Source organism: Cnephaeus nilssonii (assembly GCF_951640355.1).
Source record: "Cnephaeus nilssonii genome assembly, chromosome: 13".
In the NCBI taxonomy this organism is placed as follows: Eukaryota; Metazoa; Chordata; class Mammalia; order Chiroptera; family Vespertilionidae; genus Cnephaeus; species Cnephaeus nilssonii.
Genome location: NC_137084.1, coordinates 39,001,966 through 39,026,149, shown reverse-complemented (window position 1 = coordinate 39,026,149; position 24,184 = coordinate 39,001,966). Strand labels below are relative to the sequence as shown.

The 24,184-nt window shown below is 39.7% G+C and overlaps 2 protein-coding genes across 2 annotated transcripts; both read right to left on the bottom strand.

Annotated features, from left to right (window-relative positions):
• Positions 1 to 282: 282 nt before the first annotated feature.
• LOC307109047 (olfactory receptor 226-like) lies at positions 283 to 1,266 on the bottom strand (the record flags this gene model as incomplete). The annotated part of the gene is made up of 1 exon (XM_079787560.1): positions 283 to 1,266. One exon carries the CDS (start codon positions 1,264 to 1,266, stop codon positions 283 to 285), a length of 984 nt encoding a protein of 327 aa, XP_079643686.1.
• Positions 1,267 to 12,776: 11,510 nt separating this feature from the next.
• Positions 12,777 to 13,760, bottom strand: LOC307109048 (olfactory receptor 226; the record flags this gene model as incomplete). The annotated part of the gene is made up of 1 exon (XM_079787561.1): positions 12,777 to 13,760. The coding sequence occupies one exon, from the start codon at positions 13,758 to 13,760 to the stop codon at positions 12,777 to 12,779; it is 984 nt and encodes a 327-aa protein (XP_079643687.1).
• Positions 13,761 to 24,184: the final 10,424 nt, after the last annotated feature.

Here is a 24,184-nt window from a genome sequence, read left to right as displayed (position 1 = left end):
TCCCTGTATTAACATTCAGCCATGTCTTCTGTTCAGTCAAACCTTCCAACCCCACCAGGATGAATAATTCATAATCTTGCTTTATGTAAATTACATAAAAATCCAGCTGCTACCTGCTAGCTGCTAGTTTGCAAACCATCCTTCTTCCTTCTCTTTGACTAGCACATTGGTGGTACCTTTGAAATCCTAGTCCCTAACTTAGGCCCCAGAATCTCTTCTGGACTTAATAGAAGACATAGATCCCAAGTTTAAGAACATTTTCTAAGACTTAACATCTCCCTTCTATCCATCTCTATTAGCTTTCCCAAACTCAGTATCCTTGCCCTGGTACAAGTGCAGAGTATGGCGTAGGGCTCTCTTGACCTCCTGGTTGCGCAAGCAGTAAATTATAGGGTTGAGCAATGGTACAATGACAGCATAGAGTACAGAGACCAGCTTGTTGGTGTCAAAAGCTGAGAGTGCCTTTGGCCGGGCATAGATGAAGATACTGGCTGCATAGAAGATGACCACAACAGTCAGGTGAGAGGCACAGGTGGAAAAGGCTTTATGGCGCCCAGCAGCCGAGGGGATGCGCATCACCGCACCAGTGATGGCCATGTAGGAGGCCCCAGTGACAGAGAGCGGTCCCAGCAGGATAAAAATGGCCAGGACAAAGTCTGTAAGCTCTGCTGTGGACGTGTCCGTGCATGAAAGGTTGAGCAATGGGGAGACATCACAGAAAAAGTGGTTGATGAGGTTGGGACCACAGTAAGAGAGGCGACAAATGAGAAGAACTTTGACCATGGCGATGCCAAACCCGCCGGCCCAGGAGACAGCTGACAGCTGCACACACAGTCGGCCAGTGACAATGACAGAGTAGTGGAGAGGATGGCAGATGGCCACGTAGCGATCATAGGCCATAACGGCAAGAAGGACACACTCAGAGCAGGCCAGACCCAGGAAAAAGTAGAGCTGTGTCATGCAGCCCTCAAAGGAGATCAGCTGTCCAGGGCCCTGCTCAGACCCAACAAAGCCAGCTAGCATCTTGGGAATAGTGACAGTAACATACCAGATCTCCAGGAAGGACATATTAGCCAGAAAGAAGTACATGGGTTTGTGGAGGGTGGGGTGGTTACTAATTGCCATGATGATGAGTGTGTTCTCAGTCAGCACCAACACATAGGCCAGCAGAGAAAAGGCAAACAGTAGTGCCCGCAGTGGCACAGGAGCTGGAAAGCCCAGCAACACGAACTCACTGACTCTCCCACTCTGGTTCCTCTGTTCCATGGGGTTGGTCTTGCCCACTGTTCTTCAGGAGGGAGAATAGAGTGTCTTCAGGAGGCATCAGCAAGAACCCAGACTTTCTCCTGGTGGGTTTATGTTGGTAGAAAGCAATGCATGTGGTGCATATAAATTATCCCTGAGCTGAGGCCGCTGCTCTCTTCTGTAATCCGGACAAAAGAAGACAAGAATTAATTGCTTTGTATTGGGGATAGGATAGGAGTCTGTTTTGGCTTGTGGAGAAGCATGTATTGATAAGCACCAGGTAAAGATGACTCTAGCTGGTCCCTGGAGAACATAGATAAAAACAAGAATAGTAAGAGTCTGAGATGCCCTAATATGAAAGTTTGTAAACTGTATTGCAATTTTGTTTTGATGAAATACATTACATAGTGGAAGAATAACAATAATATGTAACACAATTGGGTATTTGCTATGTAGTATAGTCATTTTCCTAAAATTTTTGCAGATAGCAATTCACTTAATCTTCAGAAGAACCTTGAGTTGTACCCCACTTAATATCTAAGGAAACTGAGACATAGTTAAGTGACTTATTCCAGGTCACACAGATAGCAAGAGGTGGAACCAGGAAGTCAGGACCTCAGAGCTCCCAAAATATTCAGGCAAATGGAAGAGGAACTATAAGATACCTCCTGGATTTATACCCAAGAGAGGGAGTCTTTGAGGCTCAGCTAGGGAAGCTGGTCATTTCCTGCAAGGGAACAAAGTTCCAAAAGGTCAGCACCTCTAGAGTGAAAGTCATACATAACATAATATTTAAGAGGAGGATCTGGGATGCACCTAGAAATCATATTATGAAGCAGATTCTGGATGGCAACAGATCTGAGATTCCCAATGGTTCTGAAAGTTGTGCTGTCTTGGAATGAGACTAGACTTTCCTTTAGTTTTGTTAAAAGCTAACAGAGGCACATTAAATTTTTTAAGAGTTTATTTGAGCAAACATGAATTCAACTCAGGCAGTGCCAAACTGAAAGTGCTTAGGTGCCCTCCTCTGACAGAAGTTAGGGGCAAGGCTTCTATAGAGCAGATGTGGAAGCAAAGCAAGGACATTATGTGACTGGTCAAAGCTTAAATGGTTGCCTTATCTGGGAAGACCTAGTTGGCTGTTTATGATTGGATGTTTTAAAATATGGTTTTCTTGGTTATGATTGCATTTACAATTGACTCCTGCTTAAGTGTTGCATTGTTTACCTTTGTTGGCTACCAAGGCATTAAAGCCACCTAATCTAATATCTTGTTTAATTATTTGACAGTATCAAGACCAATATAAAAGCTTACATTTAGTAGAGTACTCTCTCTGTTTACCTTGGTGTCAAAAATAAAATTTGCTCTTTTCAAACTTCAAGCCTCTTGTGGATCTAATGTTGACATTTCCATGTGGGAGTTGACATGAAGAAAAGATTGGTGTCCCCACTATTGCCTCTGTGTGCTTGAAGCATTGGAAGGGAGTATGGAAATCAGAAAGGAGAATTGGGAGAGGAGATAATCACCTGAACCTGTGTGCTATTTCCCCTCAAGAAATTCTTTACTTTTTAGTTTTGGGCCTGTTTCTATGAGGTTAGCAGGGGCCAAATGTGCTCACACTTCAAACTGCAAATGGTTTTTTCCCTGCTTTATTGAAATATAATTGGCATATAATGCTATATAAACTTAAATTATACAATGCGACGATTTCATAAAACTATATCATGTGAAATGGTACCACATAGGTTTAGATACTTCATGTAATCACCATTTCATTATTGTTATGGTGAGAACACTAAAGCTCTACTCTCATTGCAAACTTCAAGTATACAATTGAGTATTGTATACTTATAATATACTGCTGTACAATATTATTCACCCATAAAAGGAAGGAAATCCTGCCATTTGTAATGACATGGGTAGATCTTAAGGACATTCCACTAAGTAAAATAAGTCAGACAGAGAAAGACAAATATTGTATATCTCACTTATATGTGGAATATAAAAACATCAAACCAGCTAATGGTTTTATAACTGAGTTTTTCTTCTCTTTATGCTCTGTGATTAATACTTGAGTGTTATTCAGTATTAGAGTCCTTGGCATGTCTCTCAATACGAGAGTACTTCAATGCATCTACAAAATACCCATATCCCTGGCTAATATTTGCCATCACTCCCATCCTTTCCAAATATATTCACACTTTATTTATTTAAAATTTTATGGTGGATCAACTATGTTCCAGACCACAGGCTAAGAGTTGTGTTACATAAAAGGTAAATAAGACATATACACAATCTTTAGGGAGCTCATAATCTAGTGGTAAGGACACATCTTCATTTTCTCATCCCTGAAAGTTTAAGCTACCATACTTACCCCTACATTATATACTAGCTTCATAAGTAACAATCTCAAAAGTACAATTGCCATTGGTACCTTAACCTTGATTCTTTCTCTGCAATACCTGCCTTAATGCTGTTCATTGTGCATTTAACCGTCTTGGCCCCATGTTGGTTTTCTTATCCTTTAATTTTTTCTACTTTCACATTTGATGTTCTGCACACTTTAACAAAAGATTAGCCTCTCACTTCTGGACTCCTAATTGGTATCACTGCCTATATAGTCTCTCCCCTAAAGATAAAATCTGACCACTTTAATCCTCTACTTAAAACCCTTTCACAGCACCCCATTGCCTACATGATTTTGTTCAAGTTATATAACAGGGTGTGTAAGTACTTCATGACCTGCCACTGCTATCACCACAATCTTAACTCTTGCTACAGCCTACATTGTATTTTATACTCCTTAGCTCTTGGCATACAGCATGTGTATTATCTCTGTAGCTTTGCTCATGCGGCAATCTCCATGAGCATGACTAACCCCTAGTTGGCCTTAACGTCTTAGCTCATGTGGCATCTCCTTATAGAGACATTAACTGTCCTTTCTTTCCTTTCATCTTCACTGTTGGTGAGTTCTATATATATAAATATGCTCTCTCTATATATTTCTACAGATATGGGTTAGTTACTGGTATTTCTCCTTTTCACAAGAGTTCCTATTATAGGTCTGCTTTAATAACAGGTTAGTAAAGATATTATAACAATTTTATGGACACATGTATAGATGGAAAACAGATAAAGGTATATTATGGGCAGAAAAGATTAATAGATTATAGGAATGGAATATAAAGAAGGCAGAATATAAAAAGGAATTGTGTGGAAATGATCAGGAGTATATAATTTAAATGGTTTACAAAGAAAATTGACAGAGTTGGAATAATATGTGAGGAACATAGACATCAAATATGGAAGAGTGAATAGATGTATGGGGACCAGTCAGATTCTATGAAGAGAGAGTGGATCTTCTGTGGATAATATGGGTGATATTTGGTAGGCTAAATATCAACAGATACAATGAGGGAAGATTAGGTCAAGATAACTATAATATAGAAAGGACAGACTAAGAATTGGAGATCATAGAAGTTGTAGGGAAGACAGGCAGAGTATGAATAAACAATGAGACCACCTGTAAATAGAAAACATGAAGAAAGTGACATTGGTCTACATATATCAATAGATGAGGTCAGATGTGGAAAATGTTTATAGGGTTTGGATTTTATTGGGTGTAGAGAAGAATAGAAAGATGAATGTATTGGACAGAAAGTAAACATGAGAAATTTGACCACTTGAAGAAGAATGCAGCAGATAACAGAATCTACTTACTTTATTCAGATGTATTGACTCAGGGTCCTCCTGAGATGACCAGGTTGGTTAGAAAAGGCTTAGGGAGTGTATGTAAGAAAGTTGAAGCATCAGGACAAAGAAAGTTGCTGCAGAGACTTTGCCTCCGCTTCCTCCCATATTCAGAGAACCCTGCCAAACCAGGAAAGATTCATTTATCTTGCACCTCCCTCTGATAGTCCCCATTTCCCCCTCCTTCTTTCTGATGCTTTGGGATGGCTCTGAGGCAGGAGCCCGAGAGACCAAAAGAGATACAACAGAAAAGAAAAAAAGACGGGGCAGAGTCTTTGGGAAAGGGCATGTTTGGGAAATTTAGGAAACAGAAGTTTATTAGGAAACTTATATTAAGGAGAGGATGTCACAATGTCCTTAGGACCTCCCCTTGCCTTCTCCTTCCTTGTTTTTCTGCATTTCTTTCCATCATGCCACATTCCTGCTCAAAGGGAAGCCTTTGGCTTTGGGCCAGGCCAATATGGTCTATAGCCTAGCTCAGTCATGCAATCTTGGGCAATTTACTTAACCTCTTTGACCCTTAGATTCATAATCTATCAAATAGGATTAATATACCTCACAGAGTTGCTGAAAGGAGTAAATGTTCTGAGATAGATGGAATGCTTAGAACCTGAAAGGGGTTCAACAATTCTAGACTGTTTTTTTCCTTTATCATCTGAATCCATGTTTTTTCCTTTATCATCTGAATCCATATCATCTGAATCCCTTAATTCCATGATGTCATCGAAGAATGACTGAATTGAGAGTTAGGGGTTGGAGTTTTAGTTCCATGTTTGTAATTTATATTTTGTTTAATTTAGGGTTTTTGTTATATATCAGATTATGTTCCATAAAATATATTACAGGTGTTTTGAGGATTAAACAAAATAAAGTTTGCAAAAGGTTTGGCACTGTACTCAGTCCATCATAAGCAGTGTAAGTAGAGGTTAATAATGTGGGCTGCATAATCACACTGCTTGTGTTCAACCGTGTAACCTTCGGAAAACTATTTAACCTCTGTGTGCCTCCCTTTTCTTACCTGTAAAATGGGAATAATTCTAATACCTATCTCACAGAGTTAAAGAGTAAATGAATATGTGGATGAAAGTTTCTTATAACAGCATCTGCTACAGTGTTTTTCTCAATAAACAATTCGCTGGTGTTCAAGAAATATTTCTTGAATCTGAACCTGTTGAGACTGGACAGGAATTATTTGTGGGAATATTTGGAGATGTAAGAGAAGGATCTTTGATATTCTGAGTTTAAGAGGGCTTCTCATAAGTAATTGGGAGGAAACAGTTCTTAATTTAAATGATCAGAACTAAATAAGTATGATTGGGCAGTTATCATTGTCTGGATCATTGTGCTGTTTATAAGCCTCACTGATCTGATGATAGGAACTCAGTGCTTAGGAATGGAAAATATACATAATATACTTAAGAAGTCATGTGGAAGTAACCACACCAAAGAAAATGATGTAACAATAAGGAGGGACAGAGTTTAAAAGAATATCTAAAAAGGATCTTAAAGAACATCTACTGGTGTAAAGGAACGACCGTTCGCTATGATGCGCACTGACCACAGGGGGCAGACTCTTAATGTAGGAGCTGCCCCCAGCCCACAGGCCCCAGGCCAGCCAAGGCAGGTGCCAGCGGCCCCCCACCCCCACAATCACCCCTCTGGTTGCTCGCAGATTGGCCCTGATCACCGGCTAGGCCTAGGGACTCTATCCATCATGAATTTTGTGCAACGGGCCTCTAGTTTTGAATGAAATCATATGCTATAGACATTGTAGTAAACCCTATTTTGAATAAAGAAATATATGTACATACATAAATATTATTGACATATTGTACTGTTCGTTGAAAAACTACCAAAACAAGCAGCTTGTTGAATTAGCATTGCTTTGGCTGGTGTGGTAGTATTACTTAAATAAGTAATGTCTGAAAAAGTTGGGACTTATTGAGGCTGATGACAGTTTGCTTTTGGTGATTGTTATCAGTCAAAAGATCATATCAACAGGCTAAAGAAAATAAGCCATAGTCATTTCAATATACATATTGTTTAATCCATTTGATAAACTCAACACCCTTGAGGATAGAGGGGATACATCTAAAAAAAAAAAAAGTACAAATTCCTTTATCCAAAACAAGTGGGACACTTGGAATTTTCAGGTTTTAGAAGGTGACATGCTGCATGCATCAGGTATTTCAACACCTCCAGAGAGTTCAGAAGCAGATTCTATAATCTAACATGTGAATGTCTCTACAGCAAAGCTATGCAAATGGAATCATTTGCAATTGGCTTTTTTCCACTTAGCATAATTCTCTGGAGATTTATGTAGATTTTTGTGGGTATCGTTCATTTTTTAATTGCTGAATAGTATTACATGCTATGAATGTACCTCAGTTTGTTTTAAACATGCACCAGCTGAAGGACATCTGAGTTGTTTCTAGTTTAGGCTATCTATCTATCTATCTATCTATCTATCTATCTATCTATCTATCTAAAAGGCTAAGCAACCGAATGACCAAATGACTGTTTGACTGGTAGCTATGATGCGCACATTCGTGTATAGGTTTTCATGTGAACATAAGTTTTCATTTCTCTTGGATAAAGGCACAGGAGTGCAATTACCACATCTTGTGTTAACTGAATGCTCAATTTCAAATATATAAATATATATATTATTGATTTCAGAGAGAGGAAGGGAGAGAGAGAGATAGAAACATCAATGACAAGAGAGAATCATTGATCAGTTGCTGCCTGCATGCCCCACACTGGGGATCGAGCCCAGAACCCGGGCATGTGCCCTGATTGGAATTGAACCATGACTTCTTGGTTCATAGGTGGACATTCAATCACTGAGCCATGCTGGCTGGGCTACATGCTCAGTTTTTCAAAGAAACTGCCAAACTCTTTCCCAGAGTGGATATACTGTTTTACATTAGTACCACAAATGTATGTGATATAGTTTCTTCCTATCCTTGCCATCATTTGGTGTTTTCATTATTTTTTTTATTTTAGTGTTTTTGATAGAGTAGAGGTATCTTATTGTGGCTTAAATTGCATTAATAGATGTCCCTATTTTTACCACCATTGCCCACCTCCACCCATCCCCACCCCTTCCTTCTGGCCATCACCATACTCTTATCTGTGTCTATGGGTTATGCATATATGTTCTTTGGCTAATCCCTTCACCTACTTTCATCCAGTGCTCCTATCCTCTCTCCCCTGTAAGTGTGTCTTCTGGTAACATATTCTTTCCCTTTCCCTTCGTCTGAGAACAGCTAAATTTCTTTCTCATTCCTGAAAGATATTTTCACTGGATATTTGACTTAGAGTTGACTGTTTTCTTCGGTGTTTGAAAACTAGCTCCAAGGTTTCTAATTTATCTTCAATTTTCAGAAGTTTGTCTTGTGGATTTTATTACTTACTCTGTTTAGGATCCACTCAGTTTCTTGAATCTGTAGATCTCTGTGTTGTTTTTTTTGTTTGTTTTTTTGCCAAATTTGGGGATTTTCCACCATTACTTTTTTGAGTACTTTTTCAGCCCCACTATCTTACTCCTCTCCTTACTGAACTCTCCTCTCTATTCTTTCCTCTGTTCCCTCCATTCTGCTGTTGAGCCCATCAACTTAACATTTTTATTTCTTTATTATTATTATTATTATTATTATTATTATTATTATTATTTTAATCCTATCCGGAGGATATTTTTTGCATTGATTTCTAGAGAGAGTAGAAGGGAGGGGGGAGGGAAATTTGGACTGTAGGGAGGAGGGGGAGAGAGAGATAAACATGCCTCTGTGAACTTTTTATGTAGCCATAAACCTGTATAATAAGAAAATAGTCACAGATTGGTTAGATGTGGATTGGTAAACATGAATCTACTTCCTCATTTGACCCCTTCTTTATGTCACCTTGTGCTAATCATCTTTTAGGTCTTGGCTTTTCTTATTTCTGCAACCCTGACCTTCACTACTGCCCATCATTTTACATCTGTCTGATTCCTTCAAGTGTTAGCCTAAATATTACTTCTGCTGGTACATTTTCTCTGCTCACCCTAGGTCTACCTACCATTTGCTCCCATAGTATCCTGTACTTGCTTTATGACACTTATAACTCTGAAGCTAATTGTCCCTTTATCTTCCCTACTCATTATAGTTGTTTGCAGGAGGAATCTGTATATATTCTGTTGTTGTTGACCATTGTATTCTTATAGGCTATTACAGTGCTTGGCAAGGAATAAGGGCACACAAAAAATATTAAATGAATGAATGAAGCAAGATAAAAATTAGTATAATGTAATCATTGAGTACATTAAGGTGACTAATATCAGAATGGATGTTTCATATTGAGGATAAGTAAAAAAAACCAAAATTTAAATGGTATATATGGGGCTCCTAAATGCTAGAATAATTCCAGAATAACAATAAATCATATGAGTAGGTCTTGTTTAATTCAAATTGAGAATTCTTAAGTAGTAGAGTAGCAATATATAAGAAAGATTAGTCCAGTAATGTTGAATAATGTTGAGAGTGGCTTAGGTCAAGAATAGGAGACTAATTTTAGGCTTCCACTTAAAATGAGCAGGATATAGAATCAAGGTAGCTCTTTTAGGTTATTTCTTTCACATTTTAGTCTCAATTTGATCAATTCTGTAGAATTCTCCCTGATATACTACATTTCCTTATCTAGCTAGTAGGTCCCCCAATGATACCAACACTGACATTAGTATTAAAAAATTTTGTATTTGCCTTTCACTTAATTTGTATGTGGCACATGCATTATATTGATGTGTTGAGGGTTTCAACTCAGACATACTGATGGAAAAATATTCCATTAGTTTGCTTACAATAGTCACAATATAGCATGGAAGGTCACAAGAATTCAAGAGCCCAAAAGAAAGTGTCTTAAGGAACACATATCATTTGCAAAAGTTGCAGTAATGCTGCTTCTTTCATCTCTCGTGAAACTATTTGTTCCATTCCTGTGGATTCCATCCAGGTTGGCTCAGTTGGTTGAAGTGTCAAAAAGGTTGTGGATTCTATTCTTGGTTGAGGCCCATACCTAGGTTGCAGGTTTGATCCTGGTCTGGGCACATATGGGAGGCAACTGATCCATTTTTCTCTTTCACATCAATATTTCTCTCTCTCTCTCTCTCTCTCTCTCTCTCTCTCTCTCTCCCTCCCTCCCTCCCTCCCTCCCTCCCTCCCTCCTTCCCTCCCTCCCTCCCTCCATCCCTCTCTTTCTCCCTTCCTCTCTCTCTAAAATCAATAAACATATCCTCTGGTGATGATTTAAAAAGAGAGAGAGCGAAATGAGCTCTTATAGTCCTGGAAGGAGAGGATTGGGAAATGCTCAGTACTCTATTTAATAGCAATGGTAGCCCATCAAATATAGTCACAAATAACACTGTTACTACCACCATACCATTATAATGGTAGTAATCTAATATAGTCACAAACAGCACTGTTACCACCACCACATCACTATCACTTATCATCACACATACTCATAACTTACTGACTGGATTTCTGGTTCCTTCCAGGCATCAGTGTATGTTAGCTACTATCACAGACCTTAGATATACAGAGATTCTAATACACTGCATTATAAAGCTAGACTCCCTTGGTGAAAACAATGGCTTTCATATTTATTAAGGGTGCATCTTGGACAATTTGTTTCACCTCCCTTTGTGTGAATCAGTTTCCTGATCTGTAAAATCAGGTAATTAATCATAACTCATAGAGGTATTACGAGAATAAAAGTTTATTAGATGTAAAGGGTTAATAATACCACTCTTAAATATGTTAACATTTATTACTACTCTGTCATTTCAAAGTACTTTTTAAATATATACAATGTATATTAAACATAGTCCAAGATTAAAGCAATAGATAATGTCATATTTCAATATTTTTTCTCTTTTCCCATACTGTGATTACTTTAAGAATCTATATCTGCACAGCAAGGTAAAATACAGACTCATGATAAGTGTAATGGGAATGTTATCCTTGCTGGGACACTGTTTCCTCTTCAAGGCAGCTGGCCAACCCCACGGCTTTTTGATAGCATTCTCGCCTTCCTAGTTTCTATTACAGTAGACGAAGGGATCTGGCATGTGTGTGAGACTGCACACACAATTGAAATTAGTTTATTGGAATTAAATGATGCAGTAGCTCTGGACTGAACAGACATGACAATCATGGAATAAGTGATAATTTGTGACTCTAGTGAGGTGGGATGCATGTGTGGAAAAGGCTTTCTCCCTTCCCTGAGTGGGGAGTATACACAAAATGGTGGAGACTATGTAGACATAGGAGAAGATGGTGATGGTGAGAAGGAAGTTGAGAATGACAATAGCCCAAAGTAAAGTCCACTAGCTCAGTTGTGGGCATGTCTTTGCAGGCCAGTTTTGGAACTGATTATATGTTACAGTAAAAGTGGTTCATGACATTGGAGCCACAGAAGGTGACCTGAAATGAAATAGACCTTGATCTCAGTGATCATGAAACCAGACATATAGGAGGAAGCCACCAGCTTCACACATTAACCTGTGGTCGTGATGACCAGGTATCAAAGAGGACATGTCAGTGCATTTCCTTTATGATAACGAGAACACAGAAATATGCTAAACTTCTACAAATAAAGAATTACTTGAATAATTTATAGCTAATGCATTGTATATCTACCTATAAAAATATTTCTGAGTCAGAATATTTTCAATATTTTTAGTGTTTGTGGTAATATTTTGCCAAGTTTTTTTCCAGCAAGGCTGAGCCAATTTGTACCTCCACGTGATCCATTGTAGCTGGAAGGGTTTAGTTCCTGCACATACCAATCCTAACTGTAGGTGTGACTCACATGCCTTTCCTCCATGGCTCCAAATTATATTCATTGATTTTTTTCTTCACAACCACCAGACACTAGAATAGTATCCTGGGTCATGGTAATAAAATGATGAATAGGAAAAAGTGATCCTTGACTCCATGGAGCTTACAATCTCTTTAGGGAGACAGATGATTAAATAAATAACTACACTCAGCCACTAGTTCAATGTGTACTCTGACCTCAGTCAGTCAGGAAAGGAAGCTAGACCCCTGTTGCCCAGGAGGCGATAGGTGGCCAACACAACAGTTCTCAGTTTCCTGACTCCTTGACTTGTAATTCACACTACGTTGATCACTTCCTGGGCCCCATTACCTCATAGGCTGCACTAGAGAGACCTCATCCATTCTCCTGATGCTTTTCCATCCTGAAGACTGTGCTTCCCTAAATGGCTTCCTCCTTCTGCTTCTCTTTCCTACACCTTCTGTCTCAGAACCAAAACCGAGAGCAAACCCAGGAAAGGGCATGTAGAGAGATGCCAGTTCTACATTTGCTTGTTTGTTTATTTGTTTGTTTGTTTAAATATAGGGTGTCCCGCAAAAGAGTACACAAACATGTTGAATAATTATAAAGGCAGAGTTTATTAAAATACATTTTATTTTCAAAACTGAGCAATCAGCTGTTAAAGTGTGTATACATTTTGGGGGGACACCCTGTATTAATGTTCAGTTATATCTTTCCACCCCACCAGGATGAATAATTCATAAACCTGCTTTATGTATATATCATGAAAATCCAGCTTCTAGCTGCTAGTTTGCAATCCATCCTTCTTCCTTCTCTTGGACTAGTTTTTTGGTAGTACCTTTGCAACTCTAGTCCCTAACTTAGGCCTCAGAAGCTCCTCTGGACTTCATAGAAGACATAGATCCCAAGGTTAAGAATGTTTTCTAAGACTTAAAACCTCCCTTCTACCCATTTCTGTTAGCTTTCCCAGACTCAGTATCCTGGCCCTGGTACAAGTGCAGAGTATGGCGTAGGGCTCTCTTGACCTCCTGGTTGCGCAAGCAGTAAATTATAGGGTTGAGCAATGGTACAATGACAGCATAGAGTACAGAGACCAGCTTGTTGGTGTCAAAAGCTGAGAGTGCCTTTGGCCGGGCATAGATGAAGATACTGGCTGCATAGAAGATGACCACAACAGTCAGGTGAGAGGCACAGGTGGAAAAGGCTTTATGGCGCCCAGCAGCCGAGGGGATGCGCATTACCGCACCAGTGATGGCCATGTAGGAGGCCCCAGTGACAGAGAGCGGTCCCAGCAGGATAAAAATGGCCAGGACAAAGTCTGTAAGCTCTGCTGTGGACATGTCCGTGCATGAAAGGTTGAGCAATGGGGAGACATCACAGAAAAAGTGGTTGATGAGGTTGGGACCACAGTAAGAGAGGCGAGAAATGAGAAGAACTTTGACCATGGAGATGCCAAAACCTCCTGCCCAGGAGACAGCTGACAGCTGCACACACAGTCGGCCAGTGACAATGACAGAGTAGTGGAGAGGATGGCAAATGGCCACGTAGCGATCATAGGCCATAACGGCAAGAAGGACACACTCAGAGCAGCCCAGACCCAAGAAAAAGTAGAGCTGTGTCATGCAGCCCTCAAAGGAGATCAGCTGTCCATGGCCCTGCTCGGACCCAACAAAGCCAGCTAGCATCTTGGGAATAGTGACAGTAACATACCAGATCTCCAGGAAGGACATATTAGCCAGAAAGAAGTACATGGGTTTGTGGAGGGTGGGGTGGTTCCTAATTGCCATGATGATGAGTGTGTTCTCAGTCAGCACCAACACATAGGCCAGCAGAGAAAAGGCAAACAGTAGTGCCCGCAGTGGCACAGGAGCTGGAAAGCCCAGCAGCACAAACTCACTGACTCTCCCACTCTGGTTCCTCTGTTCCATGGGGCCGGTCTTGCCCACTGTTCTTCAGGAGGGAGAATAGAGTGTCTTCAGGAGGCATCAGCAAGAACCCAGACTTTCTCCTGGTGGGTTTATGTTGGTAGAAAGCAATGCATGTGGTGCATATAAATTATCCCTGAGCTGAGGCCGCTGCTCTCTTCTGTAATCTGGACAAAAGCAGACAAGAATTAATTGCTTTGTATTGGGGATAGGATAGGAGTCTGTTTTGGCTTGTGGAGTAGCATGTATTGATAAGCACCAGGTAAAGATGACTCTAGCTGGTCCCTGGAGAACATAGATAAAAACAAAAATAGTAAGAGTCTGAGATGCCCTAATATGCAAATTTGTCTGTGAGCTGGATTGCAACTCTGTTTTGATGAAATACATTACATGGTGGAGGAATAACAATAACATGTAACACAATTGGGTATTTGCTATGTATTATTTGTATAGTCAGTGTTCTGAAAATTTTGCAGATAGCAATTCACTTAATCTTCAGAATAACCTTGAGTTGTACCCCACTTAATATCTAAGGAAACTGAGACATATTTAAGTGACATCTTCTAGGTCACACAGATAGCAGTAGGTGGAACCAGGAAGTCAGGAACTCAGAGCTTCCAAAATATTCAGACAAATGGAAGAGGAACTATAAGATACCTCCTGGATTTATATCTAAGAGAGGGAATATTTTAGGCTCAGCTAGGGAAGCTGGTCATTGCCTGTAAGGGAACAAAGTAAAATTGTAAAAGGTCAGTGCCTGTAGAATGGAAGTCATACCAAACATAATATTTAAGAGGAGGATCTGAGATCTACGTAGAAATCATATTAGGAAGCTGTTTCTGGATGGCAGAAGAACTGAGATTCCCAATGGTTCTGAAAGCTGTGCTGTCTTGGAATCAGAGTGTAACACCTTTCTTTAGTTTTGTTAAAAGCTAACGGAGGCACATTAAATTTTTTAAGAGTTTATTTAAGCAAACATGAATTCAACTCAGGCAGTGCCAACCTGAAAGTGCTTAGGTGCCCTCCTCTGACAGAAGTTAGGGGCAAGGCTTCTATAGAGCAGATGTGGAAGCAAAGCAAGGACATTATGTGACTGGTCAAAGCTTAAATGGTTGCCTTATTGGGGAAGACCTAGTTGGCTGTTTATGATTGGATGTTTTAAAATATGGTTTTCTTGGTTATGATTGCATTTACAATTGACTCCTGCTTAAGTGTTGCGTTGTTTACCTTTGTTGGCTACCAAGGCATTAAAGCCACCTAATCTAATATCTTGTTTAATTATTTAGACAGTATCAAGACCAATATAAAAGCTTACATTTAGTAGAGTACTCTCTCTGTTTACCTTGGTGTCAAAAATAAAATTTGCTCTTTTAAAACTTCAAGCCTCTTCTGGATCTAATGTTGACATTTCCATGTGGGAGTTGACATGAAGAAAAGATTGGTGTCCCCACTATTGCCTCTGTGTGCTTGAAGCATTGGAAGGGAGTATGGAAATCAGAAAGGGGAATTGGGAGGGAGAGAATCAGCTGAACACCTGTGTGCTATTTCCCCTCAAGAAATTCTTTACTTTTTAATTTTGGGCCTGTTTCTATGAGGTTAGCAGGGCCCAAATGTGCTCATACTTCAACCTGCAAATGGTTTTTTCCCAGCTTTATTGAGATATAATTGGCATATAATACTATATAAACTTAAATTCTACAATGCAACAATTTCATAAAACTATATCATGTACACATAGGTTTAGTTACCTCACATAATTAGTATTTCATTATTGTTATGGTGAGAACACTAAAGCTCTACTCTCATTGCAAACTTCAAGTATACAATTGAGTATTGTATACTTATAATATACTGCTGTACATTATATCCCCAGAAATTATTAATTCTATAACCAATATATATATATATATAATGCAATATTATTCACTCATAAAAGGAAGGAAATTTTGCTATTTGTAATGACATGAGTGGATCCTAAGAACATTCCACTAAGTAAAATAAGTCAGACTGAAAAAGACAAATATTCTATATCTCATGGAATATAAAAACATCAAACCAGCTAATGGTTTTATAACTGAGTTTTTCTTCTCTTTATGCTCTGTGATTAATACTTGAGTGTTATTTAGTATTAGAGTCCTTGGCATGTCTCTCAATACCAGAGTACTTCAATGCATCTACAAAATACCCATATCCCTGGCTAATATTTACCATCACTTCCATCCTTTTCAAATATATTCACACTTTATTTATTTAAAAATTTATGGTGGATCAACTATGTTCCAGACCACAGGCTAAGAGCTGTGTTACATAAAAGGTAAATAAGACATATACTCAGTCTTCAGGGAGCTCATACCTAGTGAAATGCACATATCTCCATTTTCTCATCCCTGAAAGTTTAAGCTACCATACTTACCCCTACATTATATACTAGTTTCATAAATAACAATCTCAAAAGTACAATTGCCATTTGTACGTCTTGGCTCATGTGGCATCTCTTTATAGAGACATTAGCTGTCGGTGAGTTCTATATATATTGAGTAGCCATATTATTATGATCTCTGAACGCATAATAATCTGGCCACTCAGTGTGTGTGTGTGTGTGTGTGTGTGTGTGTGTGTGTGTGTGTGTGTGTGTGTGTATAGTCATGCACCGAGCCTCATATATATATATATGAGGCTCGGTGCATGAATTCATGCATGGGTGGGGTCCAGCCAGCCTGGCCAGGGACAGGTGACATGGGCAGTTGGCCGGCCTGCCTGCTGTTGAACTCCTGGTCGAGGGGACAATTTGCATATTAGCCTTTTATTATATGGGATATACACTGAGTGGCCAGATTATTATGGGTTCAGAGATCATAATAATCTGGCCACTCAGTGTGTGTGTGTGTGTGTGTTTCCACAGATATAAGTTAGTTACTGGTATTTCTCGTTTTGACAATAGTTCCTATTATAGGATCTACTTTAATAACTGATTAGTAAAGATATTATAACAATTTTATGGACACATGTATAGATGGAAAACAGAGAAAGGCACATTATGGGCAGAATGAAATAATAGATTATAGGAATGGAATATAAAGAAAGCAGAATGTGAAAAGTAATTGTGTGGAAATGATCAGGAGTATATAATTTAGATGGATTACAAAGAAAATTGACAGCGTTGGAATAATATGTGAGGAACATAGAAATCAAACATAGAAGAGTGAGTAAATCTGTGGGGACCAGTCAGATTCCATGAAGAAAGAATGGATCTTCTGTGGATAAGATGGATGATATTTGGTAGGCTGAATATCAATAGATTCAATGAGGCAAGATTAGCTCAAGATAACTATAACATAGAAAGGACAGACTAAGAATGGGAAATCATAGAAGGTGTAGGGAGGACAGGCAGAATATGAATAAATAATGAAACCACTTACAAGTAGAAAACATGAAGAAAGTGATATTCATCTACATATCAATAGACGAGGTCAGATGTAGAAAATGTTTATAGGGTTTGGATTTTATTGGGTGTAGAGAGGAATAGAAAGATGAATGTATTGGACAGAAAGTAAACATGAGAAATTTGACCACTTGAAGAAGAATGCAGCAGATAACAGAATCTACTCACTTTATTCAGATGTATTGACTCAGGGTCCTCCTGAGATGACCAGGTTGGTTAGAAAAGGCTTAGGAAGTGTATGTAAGAAAGTTGAAGCATCAGGACAAAGAAAGTTGCTGCAGAGACTTTGCCTCCGCTTCCTCCCATATTCAGAGAACCCTGCCAAACCAGGAAAGATTCTTTTATCTTGCACCTCCCTCTGATAGTCCCCATTTCCCCCTCCTTCTTTCTGATGCTTTGGGATGGCTCTGAGGCAGGAGCCCGAGAGACCAAAAGAGATACAACAGAAAAGAAAAAGACTGGGCAGAGTCTTTGGGAAAGGGCATGTTTGGGAAATTTAGGAAACAGAAGTTTATTAGGAAACTTATATGAAGGAGAGGATGTCACAATGTCCTTAGGACCTCCCCTTGCCTTCTCCTTCCTTGTTTTTCTGCATTTCTTTCCATCATGCCACATTCCTGCTCAAAGGGAAGCCTTTGGCTTTGGGCCAGGCCAATATGGTCTATAGCCTAGCTCAGTCATGCAATCTTGGGCAATTTACTTAACCTCTTTGACCCTTAGATTCATAATCTATCAAATAGGATTAATATACCTCACAGAGTTGCTGAAAGGAGTAAATGTTCTGAGATAGATGGAGTGCTTAGAACCTGAAAGGGGTTCAACAATTCTAGACTGTTTTTTCCTTTATCATCTGAATCCATATCATCTGAATCCCTTAATTCCATGATGTCATCGAAGAATCACTGAATTGAGAGTTAGGGGTTGGGGTTTTAGTTCCATGTTTGTAATTTATATTTTGTTTAATTTAGGGTTTTTGTTTTATATCAGTTTATGTTCCATAAAATATATTACAAGTGTTTTGAGGATTAAACAAAATAAAGTTTGCAAAAGGTTTGGCACTCTACTCATTCCATCATAAGCAGTGTAAGTAGAGGTTAATAATGTGGGCTGCACAGTCACACTGCTTGTGTTCAGCCATGTAATCTTGGGAAAACTATTTAACCTCTGTGTGCCTCCCTTTTCTTACCTGTAAAATGGGAATTATTCTAATATCTATCTCAGAGAGTTTAAAGAGTAAATGAATATGTGGATGAAAGTTTCTTATAACAGCATCTGCAACAGAGTATTTCTCAGTAAATATTAGCTGGTATTCAAGAAATATTTCTTGAATCTGAGTCTGTTGAGACCGGACAGGAATTATTTGTGGGAATATTTGGAGATGTAAGAAGAAGGATCTTTGATATTCTGAGTTTAAGAGGGCTTCTCATAAGTAATTGGTAGGAAACAGTTCTGATTTTACATAATCAGAACTAAATAAGTATGATTGGGCAGTTATCATTGTCTGGATCATTGTGCTATTTATAAGCCTCACTGATCTGATGATAGGAACTCAGTACTTCAGGAATGGAAATTATACATAATATACTTAAGAAGTCATGCAGAAGTAACCACACCAGAGAAAATGATGTAGCAATATGGAGAGATAGAGCTTAAAAGAATATCTATAAAGGACCTTAATGAATATCTATAAAGAAACAACTGATCGCTAGGACGTGCACTGACCACCAGGGGGCAGACGCTCAATGTAGGAGCTGCCCCCAGCCCGCAGGCCCCAGGCCAGCCAAGGCGGGTGCCAGCAGGGCCCCCCAGATTGCCCCGCCAGTCACCCTGCAGAGGGAGGCATCCAGTGGCAGCAGTGGCGGGGGGCAGGGCTGGCGAGCGGGTGGCGCCAGACCAGCTAAGGCAGTTGTCAGCCGGGCCCCTCCCAGATCGCCTCACTGGTCACCCCACTGATAGCCGACCAGGCTGAGGGACTCTACCCGTGCATGAATTTTGTACACCAGCCCTCTCGTTTTGAATAAAATCATATGCCATAGACATTGTAGTACACCCTATTTTGAAAAAAGAAATTCTATATAATAAAGAGGTAATATGCAAATTGACCATCACACCCTCGTACAAGATGGACGCCCCCATGTGGGCAGTTGGGGGCAAATGTATGTGATATAGTTTCTCCCCATCCTTGCCATCATTTGGTGTTTTCACTGTTTTTTAGTGTTTTTGATAGAGTAGAGGTATCTTATTGTGGCTTAACTTGCATTAATAGATGTCCCTATTTTTACCACCATTGCCCACCTCCACCCAGCCCCCACCCCTTCCTTCTGGCCATCACCACACTCTTACCTGTGTCTATGGGTTATGCATATATGTTCTTTGGCTAATCCCTTCACCTGCTTTCATCCAGTACTCCTCTCCTCTCTCCCTTCTGACAACTGTCAGTGTGTCTTCTGGTAACATATTCTCTCCCTTTCCTTTCATCTGAGAACATCTAAATTTCTTTCTCATTCCTGAAAGATATTTTCACTGGATATTTGATTCAGAGTTGACTGTTTTTCTACAGTGCTTGAAAACTAGTGTGTCCCTACTTTGTGCTCCAAGGTTTGTAATTTATCTTCAGTTTTCAGAAGCTTGTCTCTGAAATGTCTTGTGGGTTTCATTGGACTTATCCTGTTTAGGATCCACTCAGTTTCTTGAATCTGTTGATCTATGTTGTGTGTTGTTGTTTTTTGCCAAATTTGAGTATTTTCCACCATTACTTTTTTGAGTACTTTTTCAGCCCCACTATCTTGCTCCTCTCCTTACTGAACTCCCTTCTCTATTCTTTCCGCTGTATGTTCCATTCTGCTGTTGAGCCCATCAACTTAACATTTTTATTTCCTTATTATTATTATTTTTTAATCCTCACCCAAGGATATTTTTTCCCATTGATTTCTAGAGAGAATAGAAGGGGAGGGAAAGATGGAAGGGAGAGAGGATGGGGAGAGAGAGAGAAATATGAACATGAGAGGGACACATCGATTGGTTGCCTCCCACATGGGCCCCGGATGGGCAGGGCACCTGCAACTGAGGTATGTGCCCTTGACTGGGAATTGAACCCGGGACCCTTTGGTCCACGGGCTGATGCTCTGACCACAGAGCCAAGCTGGCCAGGGCAATTTCTTACTTTGTTTTTAACTTCTAAAATTTTTATTTGTATCTTCGTTATATGTTCTATTTCTTTGCTGAGACTTTCTATTTTTATTTTAAGTGTGTTTATAATTTCTTTTTAAGCTATCTACTTTAAAATCTTTACTCATAATTCTGACATTTCTATCATCTCAGTATTGGCATCTCTTAGTTGCTTTTATCATTCAATTTGAGATCTTCCTTGGTATGATGGGTAATGTTTTTATTGAAACCAGAATATATTGGATATTCTCTTATGAGACTTGTATGTTATTTAAACCTTCTGCTTTAGCTGGTTTTCTTTGACATTTCTCCTATTTTAAGGGAGGACCACAGCCTTGTTACTGCCAGATGCAGGTATAACTCTAGGTTTATTATTAACCTTCCATTGGCATCCAAACATGGAATTTCTCGTTATAACTGGGTAGGAATCAACTCCAGCTCCCTGTTGCTCTACTGATACCTTCCTGGAGAGAGTCAGAGTGCTTAATTAACTGCTCATTATGTGGCCTGTACTGACACCACTGTGGGTGACCTCTTACTGCTGGATGGTGGTGAAAGTCATGACTCTCCACTAGGCATATTCTGATACAACTTTAGCATAAAGGGAGAGGGCACCTTATTACTGCTGGCTGGGGGTAGAAATTCAAGCTCTTTACTGACACCTGGTGGTAGTGAGGCAGTGGAGCTCACCACCTCCCAGCTGGGATAAAATTCTTACCCAGCCTGGTGAGGGTGGAAGTCTAAACTCCCCACTCAGCCTTTGCTAGCATGAGTAGGGATAAGTCCACAGTTTTGTTCTTTTTTCTTTTTTAATTTGGTTCAGATGAAATAAAGCAGTTATTACCTAAATATTCTAATTTCTTAGGTTGCCCCTTTCCTGGTAGTTTGGCAAAAGAGAGCACTCTTAGCTTGGAGCTTTTTTGTTTGTATCTATAGTTAGCATATCCAGATTTCTGGCTTTTTCAGTATCAGGTATGGGATATATGAAGCCAAAAGCAAACTCAAGTTACTACCATTTCATTACTTTGGCCATTAGGAACCTAGTTAGATTCTTTCCTCCACCTTTTAAAGTCTTACTGTATATATATATTCCAGGGTTTTTAGGTGTTCATGGACAGAATCAGTAAAAGAGGCCAACCAACTTTTATAGCAAAATAATAACATGTTGTAAAATTTATAGACTATCCTGTATAATAAAGAGGTAATATGCAAATTGATGATCACGCCCTCACACATGATGGCTGCCCCCATGTGGTAAAAGATGGCTGCCCCCATGTGGTCATAAGATGACCAGCAGGGGAGGGCAGTTGGGGGAGACCATGCCTGCAGGGAAGGGCAGTTGGGGGCAACCAGGCCTGCAGGGGAGGGCAGTTAGGGGTGACCAGGCCTGCAGGGGAGAGCATTTGGGGGCAACCAGGCTGGCAGGGGAGGGCAGTTGGGGGTGACCGGGCCGGCAGGGGAGGGCAGTTGGGGGCAGTCAGGCCAGCAGGGGAGCAGTTAGGCATTGATCAGGCCAGCAGGGGATTGGTTAGCGGGTGATCAGGCTGGCAGGCAGAAGTGGTTAGGGACAATCAGGCAGGCAGGCGAGCAGTTGGGACCCAAGGGGTCCCAGATTGGAGAGGGTGCAGGCTGGGCTGAGGGACACCTGCCCCCCCAGTGCACAAATTTCATGCATCAGGCCTCTAGTGTATAAACAAAATGTATGACAACAGCACAACAGAAAGAGTAAATGGATGTTTACTTTTATAAAAATGTTATATTATACATAAACAGTTATATTACTTTAGGGTAGATTGGTACATGTTAAGGATGCATGTGGTAATCGCTAGAGCAAACACATAAGCAATTTATAGGCATAGTTAAAATACCAAGAGAGAAGAAAAAATACTCAGTAAAAAAAAAGGCAGAGAAGGATGGTAGAGACAGACGCACCCGCATCAAAATTAATTGTAAGTTTAGTCTATTTTTACAGAGGTTGATTTTTATACGGGCAAATTTCATAACAATAAGCACTTACTTTATTGTAATTAGAAAATAATTATGTAGTGATCTTTATGTCCACAAAATTTACTCTATGGATTATTAATGATAAATGTAACAGCATTACATTATGATGCCTATCATGATAAAAATACTTGTTGATTAAAACTGGGAACTAAATAGTTAATAAGAATAGACTAAATATTCCTATTAAGAGGCAGAGATTATCACTCTGGATTAAAAAGCATGACCCACATATGTGCTGTCAACAAGAGATGCTTTTAAAATATAAAAATACAAATAGGCTACCCTATGTAATAAAAGCCTGTCCGTTCAACCAATCAAAGCTAAATATGCTAATGATATGCTAAGGCCTCTCAAACACTCGCTGTGACATGCATTGACCACCAGGGGGCAGACGCTCCAACCAGTAGGTCAGCTTGCTGCTGGGTCTGGCAGATCAGCACTGAGGGAGACAGGCCGGACATGCCCTGGAGCCCTCTCACGCTCCCTCCCCGGCTGGCCAACCTCCCATGTCCCTCCCCGGCCCTGATGGTGCACCAGTGGGGTCCCTCAGCCTGGCCTGTGCCCTCTCGCAATCCAGGACCCCTCGAGGGATGTCGGAAAGCTGGTTTCAGCCCGATCCTGCAGGCCAGGCTGAGGGACCCCACTGGTGCACAAATACACTAATAAGAATGGAGGCCCTGGCCAGGTAATCCAGTTGGTTAGAGCATCGTCTTGATATGCCAAGGTTGTGGGTTCAATTCCCAGTCATGGCATATACAAGAGTCAACCAATAAATGCATAAATAAGTGGAACAACAAATCAATGTCTGTCTGTCTGTCAGTTTCTCTTTCTATTCCCCTCTCTCTCTAAAATCAATCAATAGGAATACTGGGGTGTGTGGGTGTGTGGGTGTGTGGGTGGGAAGATATCAACCAAAGAACTTGTATGCATATATGCACAATCCATGGACACAGACAATAGTGTAGTGAAGGCCTGGGGCTTGGGGCAGGAATGGGCTAGAATAGGTCAATAGGGGGGAAAAAGGGGACATATGTAATACTTACAACAATAAAGATTTAAAAAAGTAAATCAACAAAAAATTTAAAAAGAAGGAAATGTGGTATATAAAGCAAACACTAATCATAAGGAAATAAAAGCAACTGAGTTAATAGAAGGTATAAAGAATTTTGAGAAAAATAAATATTACCAATGAAAAAAAGAAAGTAAAGAAGATCAATTCATCACATTAACCCATTAACCCTAAATTTGATTACCTTTGATAACAGAGCTTTAAAATACATGAAACTAAAAGATCATTACATGTAACATTATTATATTAAAAATCATTTTTCTTGAAATATATATATATATGTGTATATATATATATATATATATATATATATATATATATATATATAGACAAGTCTAGCCCTAGCAAGTTTAGCTCAGTGGATAGAGCATCGGCCTATGGACTGAAGGGTCTCAGGTTTGATTCCAGTCAAGGGCACATGCCCGGGTTGTGGGCTCAATCCCCAGTAGGGGGCGTGTAGGAGGCAGCCAATCAATGATTCTTTCTTATAATTGATCTCTCTCTCTCTCTCTCTCTCTCTCTCTCTCTCTCTCTCCCCCTCTCCCTTCCTCTCAGAAATCAATAAAAATATAATAAGTAAATAAATCTATAATTATAGTAGGAGCTTTCATTAATCCTGTCTCCGTAATTTATATGATGAGTATACAAAAATGCAGTAAGGATGTAAGAGACTGAGCATAAGGGCTGCTTTTCTGATCTATGTACAAGTAAATAAATGTACTAACATTAAAAATCTCTAAT